Source organism: Gracilinanus agilis, chromosome 1 (genome assembly GCF_016433145.1).
Source record: "Gracilinanus agilis isolate LMUSP501 chromosome 1, AgileGrace, whole genome shotgun sequence".
Taxonomy (NCBI): domain Eukaryota; kingdom Metazoa; phylum Chordata; class Mammalia; order Didelphimorphia; family Didelphidae; genus Gracilinanus; species Gracilinanus agilis.
In genome coordinates this window covers 145206212-145222129 of record NC_058130.1, presented here as the reverse complement: position 1 = coordinate 145222129, position 15918 = coordinate 145206212, and the positions used below count along the sequence as shown (strand labels likewise).

At 34.0% G+C, this 15918-nt stretch overlaps 1 protein-coding gene across 1 annotated transcript in view; it reads left to right on the top strand.

Moving 5' to 3' along the window:
* The first annotated feature begins 58 nt into the window (after window positions 1-58).
* The window catches only part of LOC123231726 (CREB binding protein), a 180254-nt gene continuing 164394 nt past the window's right edge, over window positions 59-15918 (top strand). The window contains exon 1 of the mRNA XM_044658032.1: window positions 59-179. Coding sequence (XP_044513967.1) covers window positions 95-179 — 85 coding nt within the window. The 5' untranslated portion in view covers window positions 59-94. The remainder of the gene's footprint in view (window positions 180-15918) is intronic.

The window sequence follows — 15918 nt, the reverse complement described above, 5'->3', positions numbered from 1 at the left end:
CACCCCCCCCTCGCTCCGGATTGTCTCCTGATTGCCCCGGACCCTTCGCAGCTCCTACCCCCACCCGCGGGGCTGTTTTCGAGAGCCGGCTAAAATGGCTGAGAACTTGCTGGACGGACCGCCCAACCCCAAACGAGCCAAACTCAACTCGCCTGGGTTCTCAACCAGTGACAATACAGGTGAGGACCGGGGGGCCTTTTTTGGGGGTGGGGGTAGTTGACTGTAAAGGGGCGGAGGGAGATGGTTGAAAATGTAAAGGGTTGGAGTGTTGGAGGGGAAGGGGAAAGAAGTGAATATGATCGAAGCAAAGTGTCCTGGGAGTCTCTGAGGGTCGAGATGTAATGTAGGTTTCAGGGAATTGGGAGAAGGCCCAGCCTGCAGTAAGGTTGGTAGACTTAGTATCGGTGGACCCTGTTTTGAATTACCTGTCACTTTCCACGCCAAAGGTGAGTAGCCATTTCAGATCACAGATGAAGCGGGGGGGGGGGGGGGGGGAGGGGGCTTCTTCCTCGAAAGGCTTTGGGATCTTCTCTTGATAAATGGGTTGTTAATGATGGCCGAGGTGGTGGGGTTCCGAAGAGAAGTGAACCCTCTTATCTGGTTAGATATTGCAAGGGGATTTCACGTAAAATTGTTCCCAGTAAACCTTCACTTACTCTTGTTCCACCTTTACCTTGATCATCTCGAAAAATTCTTCCCAGTTTGAAGGAAGAGAGTTAAGTTGAAAGCAGTGAAAAAGGTACTTCAATACAGATTGATTTGCTAGGATACAGCTTTGCACGGGTCTCTCGAAACTAAATGACTTTTCCAAGGAGGAAAAAAAAAAGTAAGGTGCAGTGTGTTTATTTTGTGTGGTGATATCAGATGAGTGTATCTGCTGCGGAGTGTTGAAACCTGTGAGTGGCAGGACTGCATCTTGTTAAAGGAAAGAAATATCGAAGTTGAAAGATTGATATTAGAAATATTTTCTGAATCTACAAGGCAGCAACATCATCTCATAGTTGGAATTACACTTTTAAGCCATTGAAATTCAGAAACTTTTTATGCCATGCAGTCTACAGTGATCATTTAATCCTTAAAAATTCAAACTTGTTTCTGGGATAATATTGTTACTTTGGAAACTATCCACTTACATCTTTCAACTGCCCTAAACCCAAAACTTTAATAGTAATATATCATAAAAGTTATTATATATTTAATTTTATATTTCTAACTCTTAGGGATAGTTTTAAATAAATTTATGCAAGCCCAAATGCTCATTTAAGAATTAAGCTTCATCTTTGATTTTAATTTCGGTTATTTTAAAAACAAAGTAGCCATCTGTTTAAATTTAATAGAACTTGGAGAAAAATTAATTGTGATTCAGAATATCTCATCGTAAAACCATGTTTAGAACATTAGGACAACTTTGAAGGCTTCCTTAAGTAATAATATCTTCAGATTTTTTTGTCATTGCTTTTTTTTTTTTAACCTGTGCTCATTACCATATTCCCCATTAACAGGTTTGAACTGAGAACACTTCATATTTCCTCTTTTTGAAAATCTCTTTGTACAATAAAAATTTGTCTTGTAGTTACTAGTATAAGTACATTTTTCTCAAATGAAACCTTTTCATCTCAGTAGTAACATCTGAAAATCACTTTATAAGTGAAACTAAATTAAATTATGTTGTTGCAGAAATGCCTATAGACATACACTCTGAAATGAAACAGTTTGTGAAAACACTTGTTATCTGATGTAACTTTTAACACAACATAGACAACTGCATACTTTGCAACAAAAACTTTAGCTTGCCTCTTTGTTTTTGTACCCCATCCCCCAACCAGTTTTTTCAAATAGCATGTAATATTTAATATTGCTAATATTGAAATTTGACAAATGCTCTTTTGCACAGGTTCTTGAATAGTTAAAGGAAAGAAACATAAACCAGTGGGAGAAATGGCGCAAGTAATTAGCTAATAAAATTTTCGAGTTGATTGACTTGGAGTTTATTTTGATACTAAATCTTTATTTCCTTTGTTTTTTTTTCTTGTAAGAAACATGAAAACCATAATTTAATCATTTCTTTACAGAAAAGCAGGGTGTAGATGACTTTGATATGTTTTTATGAATCTTAAGGTAGAATCTTTTCCTCTTTTCTTTTTAATTTTGCTATGTGAACATGAAGTCTTTAAATGGAAAACAAAAAAGACATCAACTTTGGAATATTGTGCCCTCAAATTGAGTAACATTAATGCAAACTGTTAATAGCAGATTTTTGCTTTGGTGGTATTTTAGTTTGCTTTAAGCCTTGATTGTATAAAGGGGCATAAACTGTTAATACAGCTGCCATAAAGAGTTTTCCATATATAAACACCCAAATGTTTTCAGCTACATAATGCTAATCCCAGCAAAATTCCTCAGAAAAAAGATTTTTACTTTTTAAAATTTTTTTCCTTTTTATGCCCAACTCTAGGAACAAATGAATACGATTTCTGTGTTTTGTGAAGATTAAAAAAGAAAATTCAAAACTAATTATGTTATTAATAAATAATGCAGATAACCCAAATTTAATTTCATTTAATTTATTCTTTTCCTTCATTTAAACCTTAAATGACATAGTTAATATTATTCCTGTGGGGTTGTGTATAACATATTATTATAATGCAACTTAAACATACACAGCCTTTCTATCTAGTAGCTAATAATTTGAGACACAGCAATAATGATATGGACAAAGATGTTAGGGATATTTATTAAAAAAAAATAAACAACTATTAAAAAAATAAACTGGAATCCACCAACAAAAGGGTAAATATATTTTTTGAGATGGAGTGAAGAAAGACCTAGGGCTGTGAATTGGAGAGAACTACCATTACCATTCTTACAGTTGGAAAAAGCATCTAATGTGTGTATTGGGGGAATTGGGGCTAACTTGGAGTAAGGAGTGTATTATAAGCTTTAGGTGAAGTTTTAGAGATTGAACATTTATATTTGGAAAAATGGTGGGGATATTGAGTAATTTTGTCTGAAAGAACTTGAAAGCTTCATGAGCAAGGGGACTCTTTATTAGAAAGATCACTAAGTTTGGAGTTAAAAAACCTGAATTTGAGTCCTGGCTCTTATTCTTGTATTGGTTAGCTATATAACAGTGGGTACAAGACTTCATCCTCAAGGCCTGTGTAATCTTGAAGGTCAATTGCTCTGATATTTTGTGAATCTGAGAATAGGAGACAAGCTAATCTAGAGAACTTTTACAATGACTTTGAATTTAGGAAGATAATCTTGGTCTTCTTCACTATCAGTTTTAATCCCTTTTTAGTGTAGAATCAAATCTAACATTTTAGTAGCATCAATTAGCATTCATTAAAATCCTGCTGTATGTAAAGCATTGCACCAGGTTCTGTAGAATATACAAAGAAGCACAAGCTATTCTCTGCAAGCAGGTTCATTTACAAGCATAGATGAGCATCTAAAAAAATAATACTAAGAGACAGAATAAGGTGAGGGCCAAATGAAAAAATCTGCTCATTTATTTAAAAAGATTAAGGATTTGCAATAGGTAGTGATTAAAAAAAAGTTTAGATCCAATAGTCTTTTCCCTCATGGAGCTTACAGTTGAGGAATATTACATAAATACATTAGAAAGTTGTAAAACAAAGTACTATCTTACAGGCAATGCTTATAGACAAAAGCCCAGGTTATTTTGGATGGGAAGAGAATCTTGGGTAGAACACTGGTTATCCACCTGTTATTCCTGCTCTGACCCCATAACCGAGGAGTTGGTAATGAAGGTTTCTTGGAGAAAAGTAGGACTTTAACTAAATTTTGAAGGTAGAAGTTCTAATTAATTATGAAGTGACAAAAGGGGGAACAGCATGAAACAGATGGAGAATCTAAATTACATGTTGAAGAACTACTTTGGACTTTAAGGAGGCAACATTGTTTAATCTCTAAAGGATGCTGGATTTGCTATCAGAGGACCTGGATTGGACTCCTGGTTCTGACATTTACCACCTGTGGGAACTTGAGCAAGCCATTTAACTCATGGGACTTAAGTTTCCTCATCTGTAAAATGAAATAGTTGGACAAGATGACCTTTAAGATCCTTTCCAGTTATAAATTTTTTAACTTAAAAGCTATATGTTTTGCAGTATATTTTGTCAGGTCTTATACATTTTTATTCTCCAAAAGCCTTGGCCCACCTTTTTTTCAGGAAGGAGTATGGAACTTATTAGACCAACTTAATACCATACTGTTGTGAAATAGTGAAATATATTTCAGAAATAGATATAGAGGGGAGAAGTCTTGAGAAAAAAGGGCTAGCTGTAGTAGTAGGCTATTTTTAATAGTTTTTCATTTTAGTTCCAAAAGTGCCACACAAGTTATAGATTTGTTTCTCTAAAGATATGTGTAAAAAGGATTTTTATATACTACTTTACAAGTGGAAGGAGAGCATTTCTGAAAAGGGAAGAACATAGTGTAAATGGAAAGACATGAAGCTTTGAGAGTGCAGGGCAAGTTTGAGGATCAGAAAGGAGGCATTTGACTAGGACCGAGGTTTTTAACCTTTATTGTGTAACTAAGGACCCCTTTGGTAGTCTGGTGAATGAAACCTATAGACCCTCAGAATAATTAATACTTTTAAGTCATAAGGTAAAATATATTGTATTGAAAAGGAAGCAAAATAGGAAATAATTAACAAAACATTAAAAAAAAAAACCAAAAACATTTTCGTGCAGCCTAGGTTAAGAATCACTGGATTTAACAGTGTAGATGGATGGTAATAACATGAATCAAACTTGAAAAGTAAGGGTAGAGCCAGATTCTGTCTTAGAATTGATACTAAGTAACTGTTTGAAGGAGAAGAGAGGTAAGGGCTAGGCAATTGGAGATAAATGGCTTGTCCAGGCTCACACAAGGAGGAAATGTCTGAGGCCAGATTTGAACCAAGGACCTCCTATGCCCAGGCCTGGTTCTCTATCCACTGAGGCAGCAGCATCAGTGGATCCAGATTTTAAGGAAGGTCTTGAATGCCAACTAATGAAGTTGGAACTCTTATGTGATGAACAATAGGGAGTCATGGAAGACTTTGATTTATAGATAGACTGACCATTTTATTTTTTTGAGACTTTCAGAGTGACAATGAGGCAGATAATTGCTACATGGAAGTGCCTCATCTTTAAATGTTTCACAGTATTGTCCACCTTATATTGTGTAGCTTACACATTAGTCTAGTTTTATATAAAGCTTGGGAAGCATATTGGAGTAGAAGATACTAACTTCATAGATGTCCCTGACAACCGGGACTTTCACAATATTGAAGTAACATGATCATAATTTCCAAAAAGATCAGTCTGATGGCAATATAAGTTTGGAGGGGGGAAGAGATTGATGATGAGATGACCTTTTAGGCTACTTCACTTGTCTAGAATGGTGGTAATGAAATGAGGAACAGTAGTGGTAATTGAAAAGAAGTGATGACAGAGATTCCTGAGGTAGAATCAATAGAATTTGGTAATTAATTGGAAGTTAGAAGGGAACAATTAAGACTAATCCCAAGATTAACATGGAAAACATGAGACTGGTACTACAGAGAAAATAGTAAGTTGGAAGGAGGGCTAGGCATAGTGGAAAAAATGATCATCGAGTTTTGGACATAATTGAATTTGTGATACTAGTAGCAGTCATTCAGGTAGAGAAGTTATGGAAGCAGGACAGGATGAAGGAAACAGCAGGGACAAATAGTTCATGAAATTTTAAAAAGACATGTGGCATGAGGGTTTTCTGGAAAGCAGTCTCTGTATGAGTCAAAAGTGTGAGCCAACATCCAAAAAACTTACAGGGTCATAGTTATAATTCTCTTCAGGGATTGTCATATTGTAAGAGGGAAAATTTTAGGTACTAATTCCATTTACACAATATGGAAGAGGGATTAGATTTTTTTTGGGGGGGGGGCCTCAGAGGGAAGGAACAAGCAATAGAAATTTTGTAGAGGTAAGTTAAAATTCAATATAAGGGAATACTTCAAGAAGGGGCACCTTTTCCCATCACTAGAAGTCTTTAAATGGAAGCTGGAAGATACTTGTTAGAGGTGTTTACAGAGAGCATTTCCTACTTAGGTATGAGTTAGTCTTGATTACTTCTTTCTCTTCCAACTCTTTAAGATTCTGATCCAAGAAAGCCTGTTGTAAATAAAATACTTTGGTAAATCTCATTTTTCATACTAATTCAACAAACATTTGTTAACTATTGAGTAAGATACAAAGAAAGAGTGCTTCATCTCCAGAAACTTACATATATTGATTATTTGAAATATATAGTTAATACTCAAATAGATTTGTGACTCCATTGATTTGAGAGCTCCTCCAGTGATTGCCAGCCCTCCATACCTAGACATTTTATATGGTCCATTGTCCTTCTAAAAGTTCACAGGTGGCTTACCCATATTCTTTGATTTAATCTTAGTAGAGGTCTATCCCATTCCAATCTTTTAGTCTATCTCCTGTAATAGAATTATTTTATGACATTCTTACTCTTCTTCTTTGGAGTTGCTAGTTATATGTTGTAGCTTACCCACATACATCACTATGCCTGTTCATTTCCCTTGTGTTTCAGCTTATCTTTAGTTGTCTAGAGTATCTGGTGTTAAAGGTTGACGCTATAAAGGAACACTGATAAATCATATGTATTGCAAAAGATGGGCCTTTGTTGTCAGGGGAAGTTTGGAGTCAGTATTTGTAAGTCCCAAACAATAGAGTACTTGAGCAGATGTCAATAATGTAATTATCACAAGTGAATGAAGTAACTAGGGAGGAAAGACCTGGGTTTAAGAATTTTTGTGTATTTTTGTATTTGTTTTCCCTGTGCATCACATGGCTAGTTTGGGGGTCATGGGCCATTTTCCTATACCCTTGACCCAATTGTTTAAGATTGTTTGACTTTCACAGTAATGTTCTCATTATAAGTGTATATAATTGAGATTTGGTAGTTTTTTAAATAGATTGTCAAATAGGCTTTTCCTAAAATTTAGAACTAGTTTTCATTTGGAATATTGTTAGCTTACCTACTAAAAAGACAGTTTTTAATTTCATAGACCAAACAGAGGTCTGAAGGAGTCAGACTTAAATGTATCTTAAATGTAGTATAGTCAGAACATAATTCTTGTACTTAAATTTTTTTGATTTGTCTGTATTTCTTAAACATGATTGAAACATAAGTCAAAAGGAAAAGTATTCAGTAGCTAATCTTCAGCCTTTTTTAAGTGTTTTACATACAGCATACCATATATCATGAACTTTTGTGCAGTTTTGTTGAGGGTAATGGGGAATTTTTTTAAAATTTGTTTGAAAAAATAAGTGATTAAAATAGTTTAACCAAGTTACAATACACAATGCTGTGTATTGGCTCCAAGTCAGAAGAGTGGTAAGGGTAGGCTGTGGGGGTCAAGTGACTTGCCCAGGGTCACACAGCTGGGAAGTGTCTTGAAGTCAGATTTGAACCTAGGACCTCCCATCTCTAGGCCTGACTCTCATTCCACTGAGCTACCCAGCTGCCTCCCCTCCCTCCTCCCTTTTTTTAATTAAACCCTTACCTTCTGTCTTGGAGTCAATACTGTGCATTGGCTCCAAGTCAGAAGACCGAATCAGGGCTTATTCTTGCTGTATTCCTTAATACCAGTACAGAATTTAATTCTTCCTAGTGATGCATTCTAGGGGAGTCCATTAAAGTTTACAAAAGTGGTTAATCAGCTGATTAAAATTTCTGAGGCTCTATGATAGCATTCTTTAACACCCCAGTGAACAGCATAGTATGACACAAATAGTGTATAGAGTCATACAATTTCAGAGTTGGGGAAGGAACTTAGAAATTTAATCCATTCACTATATTTTACAAAATATGCACTGATCTGAAAATGAGATTTGCCCAGGATCAACAAGCTAGTTAATAGTGATAGTACTAGTTATCTGAGTCTTCTGAGTTTCAGGCCTACTATTTTCTACTATTTTCTTCCCCTTGCACCAAGATGCCAATCTATAATTTTAGAAACTTAAAAAAAAAAGTTTTCTTTTTAAAATTTTGGTGTTGCTCCCCTCCCCCCTCTTCTTCCCTTCCTCCTCATTATTGTCCTTTTTCCATGCTTCTACCATTAGACAAATTCTCATTTGTAAAATGAATATAGTTAGGAAATATAAAAAATCAATTCATTGTTCATATTTGAAAATATATGCTTCATCCTATTTGCCAAGAGGCCAGATTCACTATTAGTCCTCTGAAGTCACATTTAGATTCTGCATTGGTAAATTTTGAATTTTTTCCAATTATTTGCCTTACTGGGATGGTAGTGTAAATTGTTCTGTTAATTCTGCATCAGTTATACCAACTTTCCCAGGTTTCTCCAAGTTCTTTGTATTTGTCATTTTTTTTCTGTCAGTGTTCTGTAGAGTAACAACATCTACACATTAGAAGTAAATCTAAGGTCAACATTGGATAGTGGTGATGGTAGAGAATCGTGTAAAGTTTTATGGATATGACACTTGTGCAGACCCTTAGAAAATGATAATGATTTTGAGAGGCAAAAAGGGAGAAACGGCTTTCTTCTGAAAGGGTAGGAAGGAACTTGCACAGGAACTGGTTTGCCAAGTTTGGGGAAAAGGTAGTAGTTTGGTTTAGTTGGAGCCAAAATGGAAGTAATATGAAATAAACTGGAAGAAAAGTGAGTTGGAGACATTGTTTGAGGGTCTTGAAGACCAGAATGAGGATTCAGTTTTTGTCAGTTGGGGAGCTATTGAAGATTTGTGAACTCTGAAGTGGTATAGAGTTGTGTTTTGGAAGAGAATTTTGGCAATTTTATGGAGGATAGATCAGAAAGGGGGGGGGACACAAAGCAGAGCAGTTTAGAAGGCTATTGACAATAGTCCAGACTAGAGGTATTACATGCTTCAGTTAGGGTAGTTCTTGTGAGAGTACAGAGGAGGTCATGGTTGAAGAGGCTATAGAGATAGAATCAGCAAAACTTGCCCTTGGCTTTACTATGGGAATGACAGAGAAAGGGAATGAAGCCTTTGAGTATGGGGGGATATCAGCAGAAAAAAAAGTTTGGAGGGGTGATAAAATGTAGTGGGGCAAGATATTTTTAACATACTTAGTTCTGTTCTTAGACAAATTTGTTTTGACCATTTCATCCTATCTTTAGCATCTGAGTTTTTTCCTTAGTTTTTGTACCCTAAGACTAAAAATGCTTCTTACACCAGCTTGACTTACTTTCTATCAACATTAAAACAGCTACCGAAATCTTTGAGTTTTCCTGGAGAGGAAATGTGACAATTTTACCTACTCTAATGCTATAAAGTATCAGCTGTAAAATAGTCCTTTTTTATATCTGGCTTAAATCAATTGTGCTACAATTTAAATTAGCCTATTAGTTTTATTTCCAATGGACAAAGACAATAAGTGGCTGCCACTCTGTTCCTTATATAATTATTGGTAACTCAAATTTAAAGAAGTAAAGTTGACTAAAGCAAAAGGTGCACTGCTTTTCTAACATTATTTTAAAGAGAAACTTTGATATCATTAGATGTGCTTTTTCTGTGATATTTAATATATATATGTAGAGGAAAGAATATTGAATTTGGAATCAGAAGACTTTTGATCATATCAGAAAATTAGGCTTTGAATATCAGCATTTCTCACTTTCTCTGTAATTCCCTGGGCAAGTCATTTATTTCAACTCTGGACTTTAGACAAATTTGTTTTGACCATTTCATCCTATCTTCAGCATCTGAGTTTTTCCCTTAGTTTTTGTACCCTAAGACTAAAAATGCTTCTTCAATATTCTTCATTTATAAAATGAAAGTTTTGGATTAGATTATCTCTTAATGTTTCTTGCAGCTCTAACTATAAAATTATATGAAATCTGTAGCAGAGGTTTGAGAGGGATATTTCCCTATCTTCAAAGACAACCTTTTTCACATTTGGACAGATCTAATTGTTTTTCATTTATGCAAAATCTGCCTCTCAACCAGTGTATCTAGTTTTGTCTCTGGAGGCAAAAAGAAATACATCTAATCCCTCTTTTATATGATAACTCTTCAGGTAATTTGAGATTGGGGAGGCAAGGGAAGAGTGATGTTTTCCCCAAAATTGTCCTCCAAATTAGATCCCCCAGGTCAAGCTTCTATAGCATGATTTTAAGCTCATCTCCTCTCTCCACAATTCTTAGCATATAGGCCATATGGTCTCTGACCTTCTTAAATGTAGCTCCCACAATTGGACTCCAGAATGCTATTATATTTCACTCTTCTTTAATTGCTCTATTAGGAATTTACTAAAGACTATGATGTGCTTGTCAGGGTGTTAGGTTCTGAGGATGAAAAAAGGAAAGTCACTGCCTTCAAGGAGCTTTCATTCTCTGGGGAAAAAAGCATCATGCACATACAAGTAAATATATACATAAAGTAAATTCAAGGTAATTTTGGTGGAGTGAGGGATAGGTACTAGCAGTTGAGGAAATCCAGAGGGTTTCATATAGGAGATGACTTTTGAGCTGATCTCTGAAAGAAATTAGGGATTCTAAGAAGCTGAGGTGAAGAAAGGTTAGGAGATGGACTGTTATTTCTAAAAAACATAGACCTGAAAAATTGCCTAAATGCAAGAGTGTATGAGTAAGCAATGCAAAATAAGGTTGTTGGGATTTTGTATGGCTGTTAACTAAAGCTTATTGATTAGGAGTGCTATATTCAGTTTAGGAATAGAGTTTATTGCTATAATTCACATTACAGGGAATAAGGGGGTCTAAACTAGAGGGGTGGCCAGCATGAAAAAAGATAGCAAAGGATATAAAAGGTGTAAAGGTGTAAAGATTTTTAAAAATTATTATTGAGCTTTTGGCCCATTAAACATTCCAGATTTTTAAATGTGCAATATTGTTAGCATATCCTTAAAACCCAGGTATGAGACCTTTTATTTGTCCCTTTAATTTTCATCAAGCTGGTTCTTGATATAGGATATTGAAAAGTAAATTTCACTTCATTGAGTAACATTTTCCTTTTCTCATGTCTGTCAAATCTGCTCTTATGTGAGAATCATAAATCACTTGTTTTTGCACAAGAAATATGTACTATGGTAGTTGCCTGTAAGTCATACCATATTGTAAATATATCAGGGAAGTTCACTAAAAGAATAATGTAAGTAATTACTATTGAAATATTAACTCATATTTATTTAGTTCGTTGCTTAGAAATTACTTGTTGAGGTGTAGGGTATGGTTATTTTAATGTTGAGAAATTCCAAACTCAGTTTAAGTGACTTACACAACTGGAATAGGTTACCAAGGGGAATTATGGTACTTATTTTCCTCATTAGTCTAGCTGCTATAGAAAACTCATTATTTTAGGATTAATTTTAGTGTTGATTAGTGGCTTTGCAAAAACTTCTTTTTGTAATATAAGTTATCTCTTACTAATTATTTTCTTTAAAATGAAGTTACTCCTCTCTTTTTTTTTTTTTTATCGTTTCCCAATGTTTTCCTCTCACTTCATAGTGGAACTTTCCTTTATAAATAGAGATAGACAAACAGGTAACAAAAAAGAATGCTTGTAAATGTGTACCTCATTCTGCCTCTATAGTCAATCTTTACTACTAAAATTTTTTTAGATATATGGGATCTTTCTCTATTTGACTTTTTTGAAATATATGCTCAGTATATCCCTGGTTCAAAGAGTATATATAGTTAAGTAAAAATCCAAATTTTTTCCTAAAATACCTGTAGTTGGACCAGTTCATAAGTGTACTTCTCTTCCCACATCCCCTTTAATATTTATCATTTTTATTTTTTGTCAACCTTGCTAATATGATGGCTGTGAGGAGTTACCTCAGAATTGTTTAAATTTTCATTTTTATTGTTATCCAATATTGGGAATATTGTTTCACATTGTCATTGATAGTTTTCAAAAGGAGAAATGCAGACTGCCTATTCGTATCCTTTCTTACCACTTTTCTATTGGGGAATGGCTCTTGTTCTTGTATATTTGTATCAATTCCCTGTTTAATTTTGGACATAATATTTTTGTCTGAAATATTTGCTGTAACTATTCTCCCTCCAATTAATAATTTCTTTTCTGATCCTACCTGCATTGATTTTATTTGTGGAAAAACTTTCAATTTTTTTTGTAATCAAAATGGTCTGTTTTATCATCTCGCATGTTAAAATTTCTCTCCTTAGCCATAGTTGTATGAGGTACCTCTTTCCATTCTCTTTAATTTTTTTCAGTGATCAAGATCTTTTAGGTTATGTATTCATTTATGTTTTAAAGTACTGGTATTTGGTTTTAAGATTTTGGTCTAAATCTAATTTCTTCCAACCCCTCTTTCTCCCCCCCCCAATTATTTTTTGTTAACTAGAAGAATTGGCATCCTTGGATTTGCTAAATGCCAGGTTGCTATAGCCAATTCCTTCAGGGTCTTTTTTACCTGATCTGTTCCATTGATTAACTTTTTTCTTTTTTGACCAATATAAAATAGCTTTTGATGATTATAGTATATAGATTGAGCTCTGATAATGCTCTGTTTAAAAAAAAAAAGTCCTGCTATTCATCATTTCTCTTTAAATGTTTTGCCTTTTTGTTCCATTTGCAATTTTTGGTCTTGGTTTAATAGAGTAGCCTTTTTGTTTGCTTAGATGGCAGTACATATTTAAATTTCTGTAGTATCACCAATCATGAACAGTGAACATCTCTTTCCTTATTTAAATCTATTTCTATAAAGAGTATCTTGTAGTTATATAACTTGTGTCTTTAACTGTTTTGTAAATCAGATTTTTGTTTCTTGAAGTTAGATGATCACACCCATATGCTTATCTTTTAAGTCTTGTGAGAGACCCTAGTTAAACCAAGTTTAATTTTAATTAGGGAGAAAGGCTATATGACTATTGCATGTGTAAGAAAAATATCAAAATACCAAATACATTTGGTTTGAACTCTTTAGTGACATTTATTTAATCAAACTGAATGATGACAACAACCATAGCAACAGAAAAATTCTGAAATAATTAAGAATTTTTCACAGAGGTGGGATTGGATATACTTTTTTGACATAGAGTATTCTGAATATGTATCATCTGAAGCTCCTGTTTAAAGGGATCCTTTTGGGTATTTAATGTTATAATATAAATATACACCATTTTATATAGTGGTTTGCCATCTTGAAAGTTCATATTTTTTGAAAGTTTATTAGATTACAGTGTCATTTCTGCTCAATTTTAATAATGTAATATTTGTATTATTAAAAGTAGCAACTTATATTTCTTAACATTCAAGAGGATTTTTCTAAGCACTTGAAATTCTATATTAATACTTTAGTTTTATGGATCACAGAAAAAAATGAGACCATAAAAGTGAATGTAGTAAATTAGTACAAAGGACCTCAATTTAATATGAAATTCCAATGGTGGAGGGGGGGGAGGAATCCAATTCTGAGATTTTCTATTAGTAATATCTTCTGTCATTTAGTTTTAAGAGTGTAATCAATATTCAAATTAATTTCTACTTGTGTTTAGCTAAAAATGACAAGAAAGATTTCCATTCAACTTTCTTCTAAGAACAGAAATATTTTGAAGATTTTCTTGTATTTCTGTATATCAGGAATTTAAGTTTTCTTGAGTTGCTAATTGAACCACTTGAGGAGAAATTAAGATGATATTATGTGAGGTAAAAAGTTAAATGAAAGGGTAAGCCATATTCCTTTATGTACTTACAAATATGTAATTAATATAAAACTTAATTTGTTGCTATTGAATGGGTGTGTGTGTATTATATACAACTGTTATTAGTCTACAGATAAATATATATATGTGTGTGTATATATATGTGTGTGTGTGTATATATGTGTGTGTATATTAAATGTGTGGGTATACAAATTTCAATTTAGTTACCTGAATTGATTTTTGTATTCAACTTTTTCTTCTCTTGGTCACAATTTCTAACACATTTCTTTCTCTTTAGCCCTTTCCCCAAAGTCTTAATTACTTAATGATCCATGAATAAATTCACAACTATTGTGTGAAAATCCTTCTGTGTGATTTCTGTTGTAATTTGAATGGTTACATTTGGATCTTATATTGAGCTTTCTTAAAACCCAGCATATTTATTTCTATCTTTCTTAAAAGAAAAAAAAAGGTGGGGGGGCAGCTGGGTAGCTCAGTGGATTGAGAGCCAGGCCTAGAGACTGGAGGTCCTAGGTTCAAATCCGGCCTCAGACACTTCCCAGCTGTGTGACCCTGGGCAAGTCACTTGACCCCTATTGCCTACCCTTACCACTCTTCCACCTATAAGTCAATACACAGAAGTTAAGGGTTTAAAATTTAAAAAAAAAAAAAAAAAAAAGATATAGGCACCTGGTTGGTACAGTAGGTTCTGCTCTAGACTCTTTAATAGAAGAATGACTCTGGGCAAGCCATTTAATCTCTACTTCTTCATTTGTTAATGGAAATAATACTAGTGCCTACCTTCTAGAATTATTGTAAGGATCAAATGAGATAATATTTGTAAAGTGCTCTGCAAACCTTACAGTGCTATATAAATGGCAACTATTATTAGTCTACAGATACCTGTATCAAATGACTTGAATAATGTTAACTAATAATTATTGGAAAATTATGTCATATGAAAATAATTTATATCAACTCATCCAGAAAACTTTTAATAGCCTTTTGTTACATACCAAGTTCACATAAATGTTGAGTGGAAAATCCTTTATATGAACTTGTAGGTTTTTCACCATTATAGAATCTTAATTTCATATAACCATCTACTTCAAATAGCACTACTTGCCTCTTACTCATGCTTAATTTGCTTGTTCCCATTTCTGTGGTTTTGCATATGCTATTCCTGATTTTCTTTCTCCCTGTTAATCTTATGCCAGTGATTCCCAGTGGATGCCACCCCCCCCCCCCGTGGGTGCTACAGCAATCCAGGGGGGCAGTGATGGCTACAGGTGCATTTGGGGATGGTGAATAACTGTAAGGGGGAGGTGATAGTGTGTGACAGGGGGTGCTAAGTAATATTTTTTTCTGGAAAGGGGCTGGTAGGCCGAAAAAGTTTGGGAACCACTGGTCTATGCCTTTTTTCTCAAAAATAGTTGTCATCTTCATTAGCTTCCTTAATTACCCCCTACTCTGATGACTACTTCTCTATAGTATTTATATGTTGTGTTAATTTAAATTTATTTCTGTATTTTTTTTGTGTTTTTAAATATATACTTGTCCTTTTTTCTCATTAGAATTTTTTTTATTTCATTTGTATCTATCTCCCTTGATGTCACTATTACTAGCATTGATTGATAGTGATATCAATGTAACAAGTATTACTTAATAAATGGGAGGAAAATCTTCCCTTTGCTTGGTCTAAGCAAATTAATTATATGATTTATGACAAAAGACTAATTGAAAGTTTTAGTTAAAACTTCCATTATCTGGTAAACACAAGTATAAAGTTGAACTAACCTCTGAATAATGGAGGAAAAACATTAATTTGTAGTAATTGGGGATAGGTCAATTTAAATGAGTGAAAAAATGTTAATAGAATTTTAAAATTTGTTTTTCTGATACTAAACAATTCAAACTATTGTATCATACAAATGCTCTTTGATATGGTTAAAATGAATGAAGAATTATTAGTAATGTGTCATAAAGTCATCAAGCATTAGAAGTGGATGGCATTTTAGAGTTCATCTCTTGTGCAACCCTTTAACGAGTAAACAAACAGGCTCAGAGAGGTACCTAGGTTCATAGAGCAAAATAATGATAGTGGCAGAGCTGAGAATAGAACCTAGGTCTCCCGATTGACTCCTGCATATAGAAAATTTATGATTCTATAGAATTAGCTCAGCCATTGAAAAGTTAAATTATATATTCAGTTACATGTTTTACAAAGTTACTCAAGA